The following is a 14,140-nucleotide window of genomic DNA, read 5'->3' as shown; positions in this document are numbered from 1 at the left end:
TCTGATATTAGAAATAAATTGGGACTTTGTACTGATGTTCATTTAGGTGTCATCCACCCAAAGAGCATCAGACCCGTCTGATACCTTTTTCTCAGAGGCGGGACCTGGGGCATCAACCCGCATGCAATCAGACATGCTCTTCTCTGGGTCGAAAGCTGCTGACCCTGAGTGCAGTGCTTAGCCTCGCATCCTGAGCGTATCATTTTAGCTTTTTATGGTATCCAACCATGCTTGGGGAGAATGTCCTGCTTCAATGGCTGTAAAGGCCTGAATGATGGGTGGGCATGGGAGCGTTAGCAGGCCTTCTGGTGTTGGTCTCCTTGGTTTGCCTGTGGTATATATGCAAGATTAGAGTCTCACAACAGGACAGGAATCTTATAGAAGAAGGGAGAGAGAGAAAGAACTGGAGGACACAGAAGGTCCACAATGAGACCAACAGAATGGACCTGCAGAAACTGATGAATCAGCCAAGGACCATGCCTGGAGAGGACCTAGACCCCCTGCTTAGATGTAGCCCAAGGGCAGCTCATTCTCCATTGAGTCCCTAGTAAGGTGAACAGGGGTAATCTCTGGCATGAACTAGGTTGCCTGCTCTTTAATCAACTCCCGCTGGTGAGAGGGACTTACTAGGCCACAGGAAAGAGGATTCAGCCAGTCCCCTTATAGGCCAGGGTCAGATAGTAGGGGAAAAGAACCTCTCCTATCAGTGGACTAGGGAAGAGGCATAGGGGGGAAGAGGGAGGAAGAGTGAGACTGGGAGGAGATGAGGGAGGGAGCTACAGCCAGGATACAACGTGAATAAATTGTAATAAATAGTAATAACTTTTTAAAAGTTAAGCTATAGTATTGTGTACTCTATTAGTTATTTTCTGTTGCTATGATAAAACACTATGAAAGAACCTTAGAGGAGAAAGGAGTTTATTGTAACTTATAGTTCCAAAGAGAATCGAGTCAAACATGAGGAGCATGAGGCCAGTATGAAAGTAAGAATGTACAAAGATCACATTGTATCGGCACACAGGAAGTAATGACAAGGAATAGGAAATTGAGTAATACTATAAAAAAAAAACTTCAAAGCCTGTCACAAGTGATGTATTTTCTCCAGAAAGACTATGCCCTCTAAAGATTCCATAGCCTTGCCAAAAAAGCCAACAACTAGGGACCAAGTTTTCAATTACATGAGCCTGTAGATTAAGTTTCACCAGCATGGTGATCTTGTGGCACAAAATACATTTAGTCCAACTTTAAAGTAGCCATACTCCTTAATGATCTCTCAGATGTTCCAAAATAAGTAATAATACATGGTTGAGAAGACAGATTTACAAATATAAAATCTGATAAATGCATGTTCTATATTGAAATGACAAAAAAATCAATAAGGATGTAAAATTACAGTAGGTCATTCTAAAATACATATTTATGTTTTAAAAGTTAGAGATCTGAAGAGTAGTGCATGCTTATATTGCCACACTTGCGAGTTATGAATAGGAGGATCAAGAATTTAGGGCTATCCTCAGTTATTTGATGAGTTCGAGACAAGCTGGCCTGCATGAGACCTAGTCTCAAAAAAGAAAAGAATATTAAAGCATAGAATAATTTTTATGTGAAGTGATTTTAAATAATATAAGCAATAACAGAATTACATGTATTATGACATGATTTGAATTGATTTTGACCTCTGACTGATATCTTCCAAGAAAGAAAAGATAGACATAGACTTTTTCTTTCACATAAAAAACATAGCTTTCTATTATATTACTCTGGGTGTTTCTGTACAATCTTTTATGTTCTCATCACAATTTGTCTTGCCTACAAGATGTGCAGAGGTAAAAGATGGAGCAGAATTTGATGGAAAGGACAACCAATAACGGGCCCAGTTCAAGACCTATGCCATGAGAGGGAGCCCATCCCTGACACTATTAATGATAATCTGCTATACTTGTAGATGGGAGTCTGACATAAATGTCATCAGAGAGGCTTCATACAACTGATGGAAACTGGTACAGAACCCAGTAGCCAAACATTAAGTGGAGCTTGAGTAATCCTGTGGTAGTGTGGGAGGAAGAATTGAAGGAGCCAGAAGGGCCAAGGACACCAGAAGAAAACCTACAGAATCAACTAACCAGGGCCCATAGGGCCTCATAGAGACTGAAGTGCCAGCCAGAGAATATGAATGGGACAGAGTAAGGCCCTCCACACATATGTAACAGTTGTGCAGCTAGATCTTCATGTGGGACTCCTAACAGTGGGAGCAGGGGGCTGTGTCTGGCTACATTGCCTGCCTTTGGATTCCCTTTTCCTAACTAGGCTGCCTTGTCTAACATCAATCAAAGAAGATGTATCTAATCTTGCTGCAACTTGATATGCCTGGCTGTTTGAGGAGAGGGGTGAAGGAAGGGGGGAGAGCAGAGAGGGAGAGACTTGGAGGAGAAGAGGGAGAGGAAGCTGCAGTCAAAATATAAAGTAAATAAATAACTTAATAAAAAAAGAAAAAAAGTTGATTTTTAAAATTTTTTCTAAGAAGCCCTGTTACCTGGCTATCTTAGTTAAATGGGCTTTTTTATAATGGGCTTAGGTAAATACACTTTTTACACATCTCTTTTCAAATCATTAAATGGATTCTTGCTAGATATTATAACAGCTATCTATCTTCTTATTAGACAACTGAATTCATGTAATAAACCTTTTTATAAATATAAGCATCTTCTATAAGAGAATTCGAAGTAATTCAGATTCAAAGCAAAATCCCCTTCATTCTTGTTTTTTTTTAAAGTTTACATATGGATACAATGTGTTGTGGTTATTTCCATCCTCTATTATCTCCTATTATTATTTTATATTTCTTTAATTTTTAAGACTACAATATAATTATAGCATTTCTCCCTTTTCTTTTCTCCCTTTAAAACCTTACAACTACCCCTCCTTACCCTTTTTCAAATTCATGACCTTTTTTTCATTAATTGCTATTACATGAATATATATACATATGTATTCCTAAATATAACCTATTCAGTCTGCATGTTAGTTATATGTATATTTTCAGGTACCCTCCCCCTATTGATATGTTCCTTCTCAACTAGCTTTCTACTAACATTCATGTATTTTGTGCATGTGAGCAAAAAAATACTCAAGAAGTTTTAGAACATGCTATTCGTACAATGTGTGGCTATGAAACACAGATATTAAGCATCCTTTATCACAGATGGAATTTTTAGGTACAATGCCTACTAATGAATGATAAATCCATGATTTAGACATTCATCTATATTAAATTAATGTGAATATAATTTAACAAGTTATAGACCCATCTTTTCAAATAAAAAGTACTCTGCCCAACAGTTGAGTAAAATGCAAATGCACTGCTATATCTATTTTTGTGTTCCACATAAAAGTCAACACCTTATACAATAGTGTGTATCAGAATCATTGGTAATTGTCATTGACCCAGAAATGTGGTATTGATATAGAAGTTTGGGGATTTAAGTTCAATCTTGACATTTTGTAGATTTTTTTTACCTTGGGTAAAATTTTCCTTCGAGCTTACTTGAATCTGCCTAGCGCTTTTGGTAAAATATCAGCCCTGGTTCTGAGAAAATGGGAAAACATTACCTTTAGTAAAACTGAACAGAGCCCCAGGATATAATAACTATCCAATTGAGAAAAAAAAGGAATAATGGGTTCCCTCTGCTATTTGTCACAGTCTTTCTAGTGGGACAGGTGTGCTGACCTCTGATCAAAATGTCCTTTAACATGTAGCACAAAGCAAACGTTTAGAGTTCTTCTCACTCATTATTACATTTGTCATAATTTAGATAATTTCATGAATATTCAGGAACATATCTGTTTTGTCTTTGGGTAAAGTTATGACCACAGTGAAAAGGAATAGAGAAATGTTCTTCAACAAAGCAGGAAAAATATAAATAATTCAAGTATGTGCTAACTCTCAGCCATAAACACATAGAAGGGATAAGAAAGGACCTTTCATTCCTAGAAATGTATGTTTGTTGGATTGCAATAGTTCTGGTTTGAGACTGTGTCATAATGGGAAGCAATTTAAATTAATTAACTTTAAAAAGAATCCATTTCTCTCCCAAATTAAGTTCTGAATGTAAAAGCAACTCTCTATAGAGTTACTTGGGTTCCAAAGATTGAAAAGAAAATAAATTTTGTTTTCTGGGTTGCTATCCCCTGGTTTCCTATACATATAGATGAGTTGTTTTGTAATTGCACAAGGTCAATGATTTCAGATGAATAGGTAAGTATCACTTTACTATTCATGTCTTAAAGAAAAAAAAAGCGGAGATTAAATATAACAAAGTTGAAAGGTTTTCAGATTGGCTGTCATGTTAACAAAGCCAAAATTTCCCAAAAAGGCAACACTTCCACAATGACACCATGGAACACTCTAAAATAGATGTTTCTGATTTGTTGAATCACACTATGCAATTCAGGACAAAGGGAATTCACTGTGGAGGAAGTGTGTGTGAGCAGAGTAGGAGGAGCAGAAAGGAAGGATATAAAGTCAGAGTCAAGCTTTGCTCCTGTGTGTGCCATCTGCAGGCAACTGGAGGTGATGAGCCATCTTGTGAGCTGGGTGTTGCTAGCTGTCTGTCTGTATGGACTGAATGCAGGTGAGGTGAAATAAAAAAGGGGTGAGGGTTGGAGGTGGAGAGTCCAGAGCAAGTGAGGGCTGAGAAAGGCTGGAGAGCAACTGTCCATGATAGCTTTTCAATCTAGCAAATCAAGAGCAAAGAACCATGGATTTGACTGTTGTTCTTCCCTTCCTTGTTGAGTGAGCACAGAGCAGGTGGCTTTACCTGTAACGGAACATTGGTCTCAATATTCATAAGGCAACAAAATTTTTCCTGAAAGAGGGGAACTCTAATGGATTGATTTAGAAACTTCTGCATTGTCTGTTGGTAGCAAAGCAAGGTTTAAAATAAATAGTGTTTGGGCTCAGTTATTCTTTGCATTAGAGTAATTTATTAATGCATTCTTAGGTGGCTGTTTACTGGCAGTCTCTGTAAGTTTCAAACACACATGACATTCTCAAGTGCTCTTACATTGTCTTGTTAAGTCACAGTGTGAGCAAGTTCTCCAAGGTGACTATTCTGTTCACATCCAGTCTGGCTCCCTATATTCTTTTGACTAGTTTTGTGATTAGCATGCAAAATAATGGTTTTCATTTACCACAGTTTCTCTAATGTAAATTGTATATTATAAGAAATTATGGAGCATCCAAATACAATGTATATTTTATTGTATAAGTATTATGAACTATAAAGTTTGTTATATAATATGAAAAAAATTGTCTATTCACTTTCTACATAAGCTCAGAAAATTATCATTTTCCCTGTATACTTACTATGGAGTTTTCATGCATCCTTTGTTTTTATCAATCCTCTTCTATCACTAGCCTCCTGTGTAACCTATTCCTCCCCTCAACAGACTCCTTTTTTATTTCATGCCATAAATAATCTGGGTGATATTATTTATATTTGTAATCTTGACAGGATCTACAGTTACATAGAAGACAAGCCAATGGACTGATCTGCAATGAATTATCTAAATTGCATTAGTCTCTGGGCCCACTTGTGAGAAATTATCTTGATTAGATTAATTGCAATAGAAGGACACACCCTTAGAATAAATGGCACCAATTTCTTAGCGTGGGTTATGGACTGCATAAGATAGCTAAGCACAAATATTCATCTCACTCCGTTTCACAATTAGGGAGCCAATGTGACTAATATCATACATATGGGAATATATACATATACATTGACTTGGTGTGTGTTCCACATATAAGAGAAAATTCAGTATTTATTTTCATTGTATGGGTTTGCTTAATCTGTTGGCCTACAAGTGTAATAATTTCAGAACTACAACTGTACCCAAAGGATATATACATGCTCTGTCAATGACATTTTCCCCAGCAGGTGTCTGGTGACTTTTGAGTTGGCACCAGCCTGGTTATGAATGGCTGGAGACAATTCCAATCCCAATTTATTTGAAAATCCTCCTTATTTTTGACTTCACTTTTTCCCCTTGGCCCAGGTTCCTTGCATGTGGATAACATTCACTATGACACCAGTAGTACGACTGCAATGTTCTGCTAATCCCCAATAAATCTCATTGTCTCTCGGAGATTATTTTCTCAGTTGAAAGCTGCTGAACAATAGGGATAAAACAATAAGTGAGTAGAATCTGAACTGTACTGATTATTGTAGACAACTCTAGTGTACTCTAGGGAAGACATTTGGAAAACTAAGATCTCACATCTAAGAAAACAGAATTTCCTGGATTTTCATAACTTGATGTGAATATTTCCTGGGTAAATATGCAACCCCAACTTAATGTGATATTGCAGAATGCTGATGCGTATTTTATAGTTATTCTGGGTATGCAGTTTAAGAGGTGTCTTACATTTTTCCCATTCCTTTTGTCTTTCAGAATTGATCTCTCATTTACATCCTCCAAAACAAGGTAAGGCAACCAAATCTATTTGCCATATCTCAAATGTCAGCCTCCACACCTTAAAAAGTATTACGTTTTGGAAAGTTCTTGAATTTTCTGTCATGTAGCTTTTTCTTGCATTATTTTTCTAAAATAAGGGTCTCCTTTGGATCAACCAGATATTGAAAATCCAGATAAGAGACCAACTCCTGGTCACTCAAGAAAACACTCTCTTTTCCATGGGAACTAAGATAAGACAATGTAGGTTTCTGCACTATATTTCTTCATTGACAAATAAGAACTATAAATTATAAATGTTAAAAATAATATTTGAATATAGTTACACACCATCGATAGTTAAACTGGTAATTAATATAACTACCTAATTAAAACATGAATTTTTAATGAATGTAAGCCACCTGAAGCTATTTCTTATTCTAAGAACAAGAGGATGTAAGTAGGTAATCGGTGAGGTTGGGCTAGTGGTGAAGAGTGAGCCCTTCAACATGGAGCAATACATTGGATGCAGAAACAGGTGTGCTATTGCTGCAGACAGGACAAATACTAAGTGATGAAAATGCTTGTAGAGGTCAGTGGAAAACTTAGAGATATGTTTTGGATATCTTGGTAAATGTACATGTTGGTAAGTCAAGGGAACAGATTATGAGAAACATTCCATAGTATGAGTTCTGAAAATGAAGTCTCTCACTGCTAATGAGAGAAAAATGAGGAAATCCCTGACTTCTTTGGAGATTTGCTGATATTTTCTGTCACAAGTAGAAAAGGCAGCAAGTGACTTCAGCTGCATGTGGATGGCAGTGAGATCTTGAAGAAATGTTGCAGAGATCACTTTGGCAAAACAAGAAATTTATTTTTTTCCAGAAAAGAAGAAAACAGATATGCCCTAGCTACTGTCTGCTGCTATGATATTATGGGGTACTCTTGGATCCAATACAACTCATAGACACCAAGTCAATGCAGAAAAGAAAAGTTTATTGTAATCAAGCCACTACTGATTCATTGTGGGAGCTAAACAGACTTGAGAGATGAACTGCAAACCTGAGCCAGAATGCAATAGATGTTTTAAGCACAAAAATCACAAAAGGCTATAATCATCTCTGCCAAGTTACAGTTACATTTGCCACCAATCAAGATTCAAGGATAGAGGACTGTCCTAGGAACATTTCTTTGTGATATTCTTATCCAGTTCTCATTGATTGATTTGCTCAATTGTGGTGGGGTGACTTGCCCAGAATTCATGTCTCAACTCAACTTGCTGACCAGAATTTTGCTCATTCAGGGAGATCTTGGGAACTTAAACTTTGTTTTATCCCTATTCAAAATGCAAGTTTTATTCAAAATGGTTCCTTCTTAAATTCCCCCTTACCCTTGTACATTATTCAGATCCTTGATTAACTGTTTCATGGATTGTATTCTGTTCTTAGAACCATGAGCATAACTGAGTTAACTCTTTGCTGAATAACTTTTACTAAATTATTAAGAATGTTGGGCCCTATGTGTAATAAGAGGAAAAGGAGGACTATTGGTCTTGTGAAGGCAGTGAGCAAGGTGGTTAACCAAGGGGACCAATCAAAGAGATTCTGGAACCAGTTACTAGCCTGTCTTTTTTTATTTTTCCTACCCCAAAGACTTTGTTTTGTTTGTTAAAGTGTCTCAAACTACCGCATAATTATTGGCATAAGAACAAGTTTCCCCCAGTGTCATACAGAGATGTCTTTTCTTAAGAAACAATAGATCTAATCCTCTGCTGGTTTGTGAAGCTATTTTTTTTTCCAGGGACTCTATTTGTTTCTCTAACTGTATAGAGAAATGGAGGTGGTTTAGGTCTTTGTCTACTTGCTGGCTCAGGAGTTGGAGTTGTCTTTTTCCAACCACAAGTGATGCTGTTTCTAGCCCTGTTGAGCCAGCAATACCAGCTCTTACAAGCAAAGGTATTAGAAATGGGATGAGAAATTCAGAACCAAGTGGTTCTAGTGAGGCCTATATGATCCTGACCTGCTGGACCCTTGAAGTATAGAACCTGAAGGGTGGTGTGAAAAAGAAAACAAATTTCTGATTTTCCTGAAAATTTGGTTAGAGCTGTGCAGGGAATAATGCCAAATATGAAAGCAAACCAGATGGCTTATGAGAAGGCTAGTCTTCTTTTTTTTTTTTTTAAGGCTAGTCTTCTTAAGTTTTCATCTTTTTCCATGGTTGAGCTATATATAGTTTCATTACAATATGGCTTATAAGGAGATTTGTTCAAAGAAAAAACTGTTGACCTTAAGCAAATTTCTATAGACATATGAGTGGACCAAAGACATTTATCATCTGCCTGCTCCAGTGTCATCATGAGGAGATTTGTGTCTTGCCTGGGTGACTATAGTTGGCCAGAGAGTGGCTAAAACTATTGAAATTAGGGCTGATTGGATTGGTGGCTGCCTAAAAGACTCTTTTTGGATAATGGACTCAATCTCTGGCTCTCTTCCTCTCCAATCTATCCTTAGTCCTCAGGTTTTTCCTGTGGTCTATTGATAAGGAGGATAAGCATCTTAGGTTTTTAACGTTATTGTGACCAGATTGGTACTCTACAGGAGAAGATGTTGATGATCTGGATTTGTATGAATTAGGTCTCTATATTCTCCACACCTGGAGCCCATGTCACACATCCTCAGTGGTGACAATGATATCCTCTTTTTCACAAGTGGGATCAGGCTCAGCAGGACAAGGATAATATGCAGTTCCTCATAGATGTTTCTCAAATTCCAAATTCCCACAACCAGTCTCGGTATTCTTGCCTCCTAAGGCCCTGGACAGTGAAACACTGGGGCTTGTTTTATAACTTCCGAGTCTGGGCCATAATGAGCAAATGTCAAACTTAAAGAATGAGGTTCCCAGGCGGATGCAATGGCTAGCATTAGCAATGAGTTCTGTTTTGGGTCTTTATAAGGGTCCAGTAATAGAATTAGGAGCAATGTAATTTATGTAATTTGAGGCTGCCTTTGTGGAGGACAAGTATATCAGAAAGAACAGAGGGAAAGGGGCCAGTTTTTTACCAGTCTTAGCTTTAGTGGTTTTTTTTTGTTTGTTTGTTTTGTTTTGTTTTGTTTTGTTTTGTTTTTTTAGGATCTCTCTGAATGGTCCATTTTTCTCTGTTATCCACATTCCGTCTCCTGTCAGGAACCAGTTTCAGATGCGTGTGATGAATCCAGGAACAAATGCCATCAACTTTAACCGTGGTAGAAGGGGTCAAGATCATGATGTGGGGTCCTTTCCAGTAGGGGCTCAAAGTCTTTTCCTGGTGTTGTCTCACCCAGAATAAGTCTTCTGACTTGTAATTATAGGGGAAAACTGCAAGCAGGATGTGTAAGTGCCAGATCAAGGAGTAAAGGCCATTTTGAGTCCTCTTCAATGCCTATAAATCAAGATTAGATATTTCAGCAATTAGTTCGAATTTGAACTTTAGGTGTATAGGGAAAGATCTCCCATATATGATCTCATATGGTGTCAGACCCTATATTTATATAGGGAGGGTTTCTGGCCTTCAAAAGGGCAAAAGGAAGGAAAGCCATCCAGTTCTCTCCAGTTTCTATGGTTAATTTAGTGAAGGTCCTTTAAGGTCCAATTCATTCTTTCTACCAGTCCTGAACTTTGGGGGGGTGATATGAATAAAGTAGTTTCTACTTGATCCCTAAGGTCAGTCAAGCCACTATTGATCCATCAGGGACAGAAAACAGACTGAATGCTATAGAGCTTTTAAACACAAACACCATAAAATCCATAATCATTTGTGCCAAGTTACAGTTACATTTTCCACCAATCAGGATTCAAAAATGTGCATCTTTTCTAGGAACATTTCTTTGTGGTACACATATCCTGGCCTCATTGGTTGGTTTGCTCAACTGTGGCAGGGTGTCTTGCCCAACATTCATGTCTCAACTTGCTAACCAGGATGTTGCTCATCCAGGGAGGTCATGGGAACTTAAATTTTGTTCTGCCCTTATTCAAAATGGAAGTTTTATTCAAAGTGGCTTGGGTTTAGTTCCATCTTACAGTGATAAAAACACTGACATAAACCAACTTAGAGCAAAAGGGGGTTTATTTGACTTACACTTATCAACCATAGTCTATAATGGAAGGAAGTTATGGAAGAAACTTAAGCAAGAGCAGAGATGTCAATGATTAGGAATTTTTCTTCCAGTCCAAAGGACAACAGTAAACTCATACAGTCAGGATTATTTTAAGTGACACCCCACTGCTGATACCAGTTTCTATTCTACTTACTTTTGCTTGCTGTAATAAAATCAGCTTGAGAAGGGAAGAGATCATTTGGCTAACACTTAACAACCATAGTCCATCACTAAGGGAAATGGGGGAAAGAACTCAAGCAGGGACAGAGGAAGGAAACATGGAGAATGATGCTAACTATCTTGCTCTCCCTTACTTGTTAATCTCACTTTCTTATACAAAATAGGACTACCTTCCCAGAGATAACATCACTCACAGTGAGATAGGCCTTTCTATATCAATCATTAGCCAAGAAAATGCCCTACAGCTATGCCCACAGACCAATATGACAAAAACAATTCCTTTATTGAGGCTCCTCTTCCCAGGTGACTCTAGTTTGTGTCAAATTGACAAAAACTAATCAACATAGATGATGAGAAAGACTCTAATCAGAGTGTGAACTCTGACAAATGAGATCCCTCATTACTGAAGAACTTTTTGTTGAGGAAGCAAGCATTTCCGATGTGAACCCAGCTCTGGGCCAAAATGAGACTTCCTTGGAAATTTTGCTGATATTTTGTGTCATAGCATGGAGGGCAGCAAGTGATACCAGCTTTAGGTGTCTGTAGGGGTGATAAGAGATCAACTGTTATGCTGCTACCAAAATAGACATTCCAAAGCCAAGTCCCAGCCATACATGGTAGCTCAAGCTTGCAATCTCAGCACTTAGAATGCAAGACAGAAAGACTAACATGAGCTACTAGTAAGATTTGGCTAAGGGGTGAGTTTGAAGTCTAACTGGGCTACAGAGTGAGAATGTGAGAATAACCTCAAAAACAAAACAATCAATTTCCTATGTGATCTTATTTTGTATTCTGAAATTGTTCTGTTTTCCAGAGATTTCTATTGCTAACTGTGTCTTTCCATTCGTCTATGGTGATGAACTACATTACAATTGTATCTCCATCCGAAGTGACTTTGATTGGTGCTCCCTTGACTTTCACTTCAAAGGAAGGTGGCGTTACTGCACAGCACTGGGTAAGAGTCCAACAAGGTTATATATCAGGTGCCAGGAGCCAAGGATAAATAGGTTTGGATTTTAGAAAGAATTGAGTTCAGATATTGTCTTTTCTGCATAATTTGCAGAACTAGGACACAAACTGGTAGAAAAAATAATGGTTTTCTCAGCAGAGATTAATCTGAGGACAATGCTCATAGTTCAACCTTTACTCATCTTTTTCTGCAGATCCTCCAATGTGCATCTTCCCTTTCCAATTCAGAAAAAGGTCCATTAATGAATGCACCAAGGAAGGCTACATTTTGAATCGGAGTTGGTGTTCATTGACTGACAATTACAACAAAGATAGAAAATGGAAGCAATGTTCTCCTTACAAGTAAGATCATGGGAGAAGGTGAATCAATGTCCCACTGAGCTATAAAAGAAAAGAAAAGCAATAAGTTGATAGATGAGGAGCCTGAGACCTAGATCCTCTGGCTATGACTTAGTCAGGGGAAAGCAGACACTTCCTGTGAAGGGTCTCCTGTTAAGTATATCAGGCTTATCAAGCTATGTGGTGCTGGTCACAAATATTCAGCTCTGGTTTTGTAGTATAAAAGCAGCCACAGGCAAAACAAGTGTACTGGATCATTGGCAAATCTAACATACTGGTGTTCTTATCCATACTGTCTAATGATTATAATCATATGTGGTCCTTTTGTTATTGTGACAAAACACCCAAGGAAAGAAACCCAATGAGAGAGGGAAGGGTTTACTTTGTTCCACATTTGGCTGTGGGGATACAGTCCATCATGGTGTGGAAGGTGTGATAGTGAGAGCATGGGACAGCTGACCACATTGTGTCTGAAGCTAACAACAAAAAAGACATTCCAGATTCTTTCTTTTTCCCTGTCATATTGTCTGAGTCCTCAGTCCAAGACCTATTTTGCCCACATTCAAGTGAGTTTTCACTCTTCGGTTAAACCTTTCCTAACATGCTTGAAAGCGTGTTTCCTAGATGATTCCAAATTCAGTAGTACAGCAATGAATACTAACTGGCCATTTCATAATGCATAGTTTGATGTTCAGTTTTAAAACTTGTTTTGATTCACAAAATAAATACGAGATAAAGGTTTACTGAAAATCTGACATGACAAGAGAGAGTAAACATCTTTATATTCTCTTTATATTTATATTATATTTATATAATATAGTCTTTATATTCTCCTCCCCTGGAAGTCCTTCCATGGGGAGAGAGACAAACTAATAAGTCATTGTGTAGCAGTTTATTTCTACCCAGATATCTACACAGGTATACAATTTTTTTTAAAGATTTATTTATTACTTATGCAGTGTGTGTTAGCATGTACACCTGCACGCCAGAAGAGGGAACCAGATTTCATGTTTAGATGGTTGTGAGCCACCATGTGGTTGCTGGGAATTGAACTCAGGACCTTTGGGAAGAGCAATCAGTGCTCTTATCCTCTGAGCCATTTCTCCAGCACCCCAGGTATACAATTTTAAGGTCTTTAAAATATAACTGAATCTGACTTCCCCTTTATCACCATGACTTTATTGTCATTTAAAACATATTTCCCCTGTGAATGCATCAATTTCCCCCACTTTCTTGTGTGCATGCACATCAAATTTTAAGTAGTTGGAGATTATCCACCATCTGTATATGAGACTTTTGACTAAAAAAATTTCCTGAACGTTAATAGTTATCAATGAATTAAATGTCTTTCAAACTATGGACTGTAAAACTTATGTTGTTATACAATGTATGTTCAATTTTTAAAAATCAGTAACATGTGCACTCTTCTTAGCAAAAAAAAAAGACAATTTTTTAGGGAATATATGTGTAATATTGATCTTGGGACAGTAGAGGACACTGAGACATTCGTTCTAACATGTTTTTCCACCTCAGCTTTTAGGTAACCTTGTGTGTTTTTGAAGACAGAAGTTACAGATCCATCAGATTTCTCTCTAAATATATTTCTTCCTTTATCTTTATGTAACAGTCTAATAATAAATGTCTGTTCTCTTGTCTTCATTGATGTCTTGTTTTTCTGTGATGAGTGGAAAGAGGCAAAGTACATTAATGAATAATTAATTTTCATGTGGTGGGGGTTGTGACCCAGGGGAAGATTTGGGGTATCTGGTTACATTGTCTGAAATCATGACACAAAGAAATATGTTCTTCTGATTAGTAGACGTACACCTGTTTTAATATTTTAGTCACTGAGAGATGCCAGTGCCTATGATGCTGCTCAGTGTGGATTTTCTAGCCTCAATTAAATTCCTCTGAAATTGCTCAAATCAAATTCTTCTAGTTTGAGGCAAGTTAACCAAACTTTCCTGATACCTAAAGCTTTTCTTCATATGTTTTAAAATTTTTGGAGAAAATAAAATATACACCTTAAAACTTTGGAACTAAAGTTCACTTAAGTGCATTGAGTT

General features: G+C 37.5%; 1 protein-coding gene across 1 annotated transcript in view; it reads left to right on the top strand.

Annotated features, from left to right (window-relative positions):
• The window catches only part of LOC110539691 (binder of sperm protein homolog 2-like), a 117,590-nt gene extending 103,660 nt beyond the window's left edge, over positions 1-13,930 (top strand). Inside the window, exons 2-5 of the mRNA XM_060384591.1 lie at positions 6,454-6,486; positions 11,581-11,721; positions 11,930-12,077; positions 13,608-13,930. Coding sequence (XP_060240574.1) covers positions 6,454-6,486; positions 11,581-11,721; positions 11,930-12,077; positions 13,608-13,614 — 329 coding nt within the window. The 3' untranslated portion in view covers positions 13,615-13,930. The remainder of the gene's footprint in view (positions 1-6,453; positions 6,487-11,580; positions 11,722-11,929; positions 12,078-13,607) is intronic.
• The last annotated feature ends 210 nt before the right edge of the window (positions 13,931-14,140 follow it).

The sequence above is a fragment of the Meriones unguiculatus genome, chromosome 6, assembly GCF_030254825.1.
Source record: "Meriones unguiculatus strain TT.TT164.6M chromosome 6, Bangor_MerUng_6.1, whole genome shotgun sequence".
In the NCBI taxonomy this organism is placed as follows: Eukaryota; Metazoa; Chordata; class Mammalia; order Rodentia; family Muridae; genus Meriones; species Meriones unguiculatus.
Note: the sequence above shows the minus strand (reverse complement) of the source record. Positions and strands in the feature narration are given on the sequence as shown.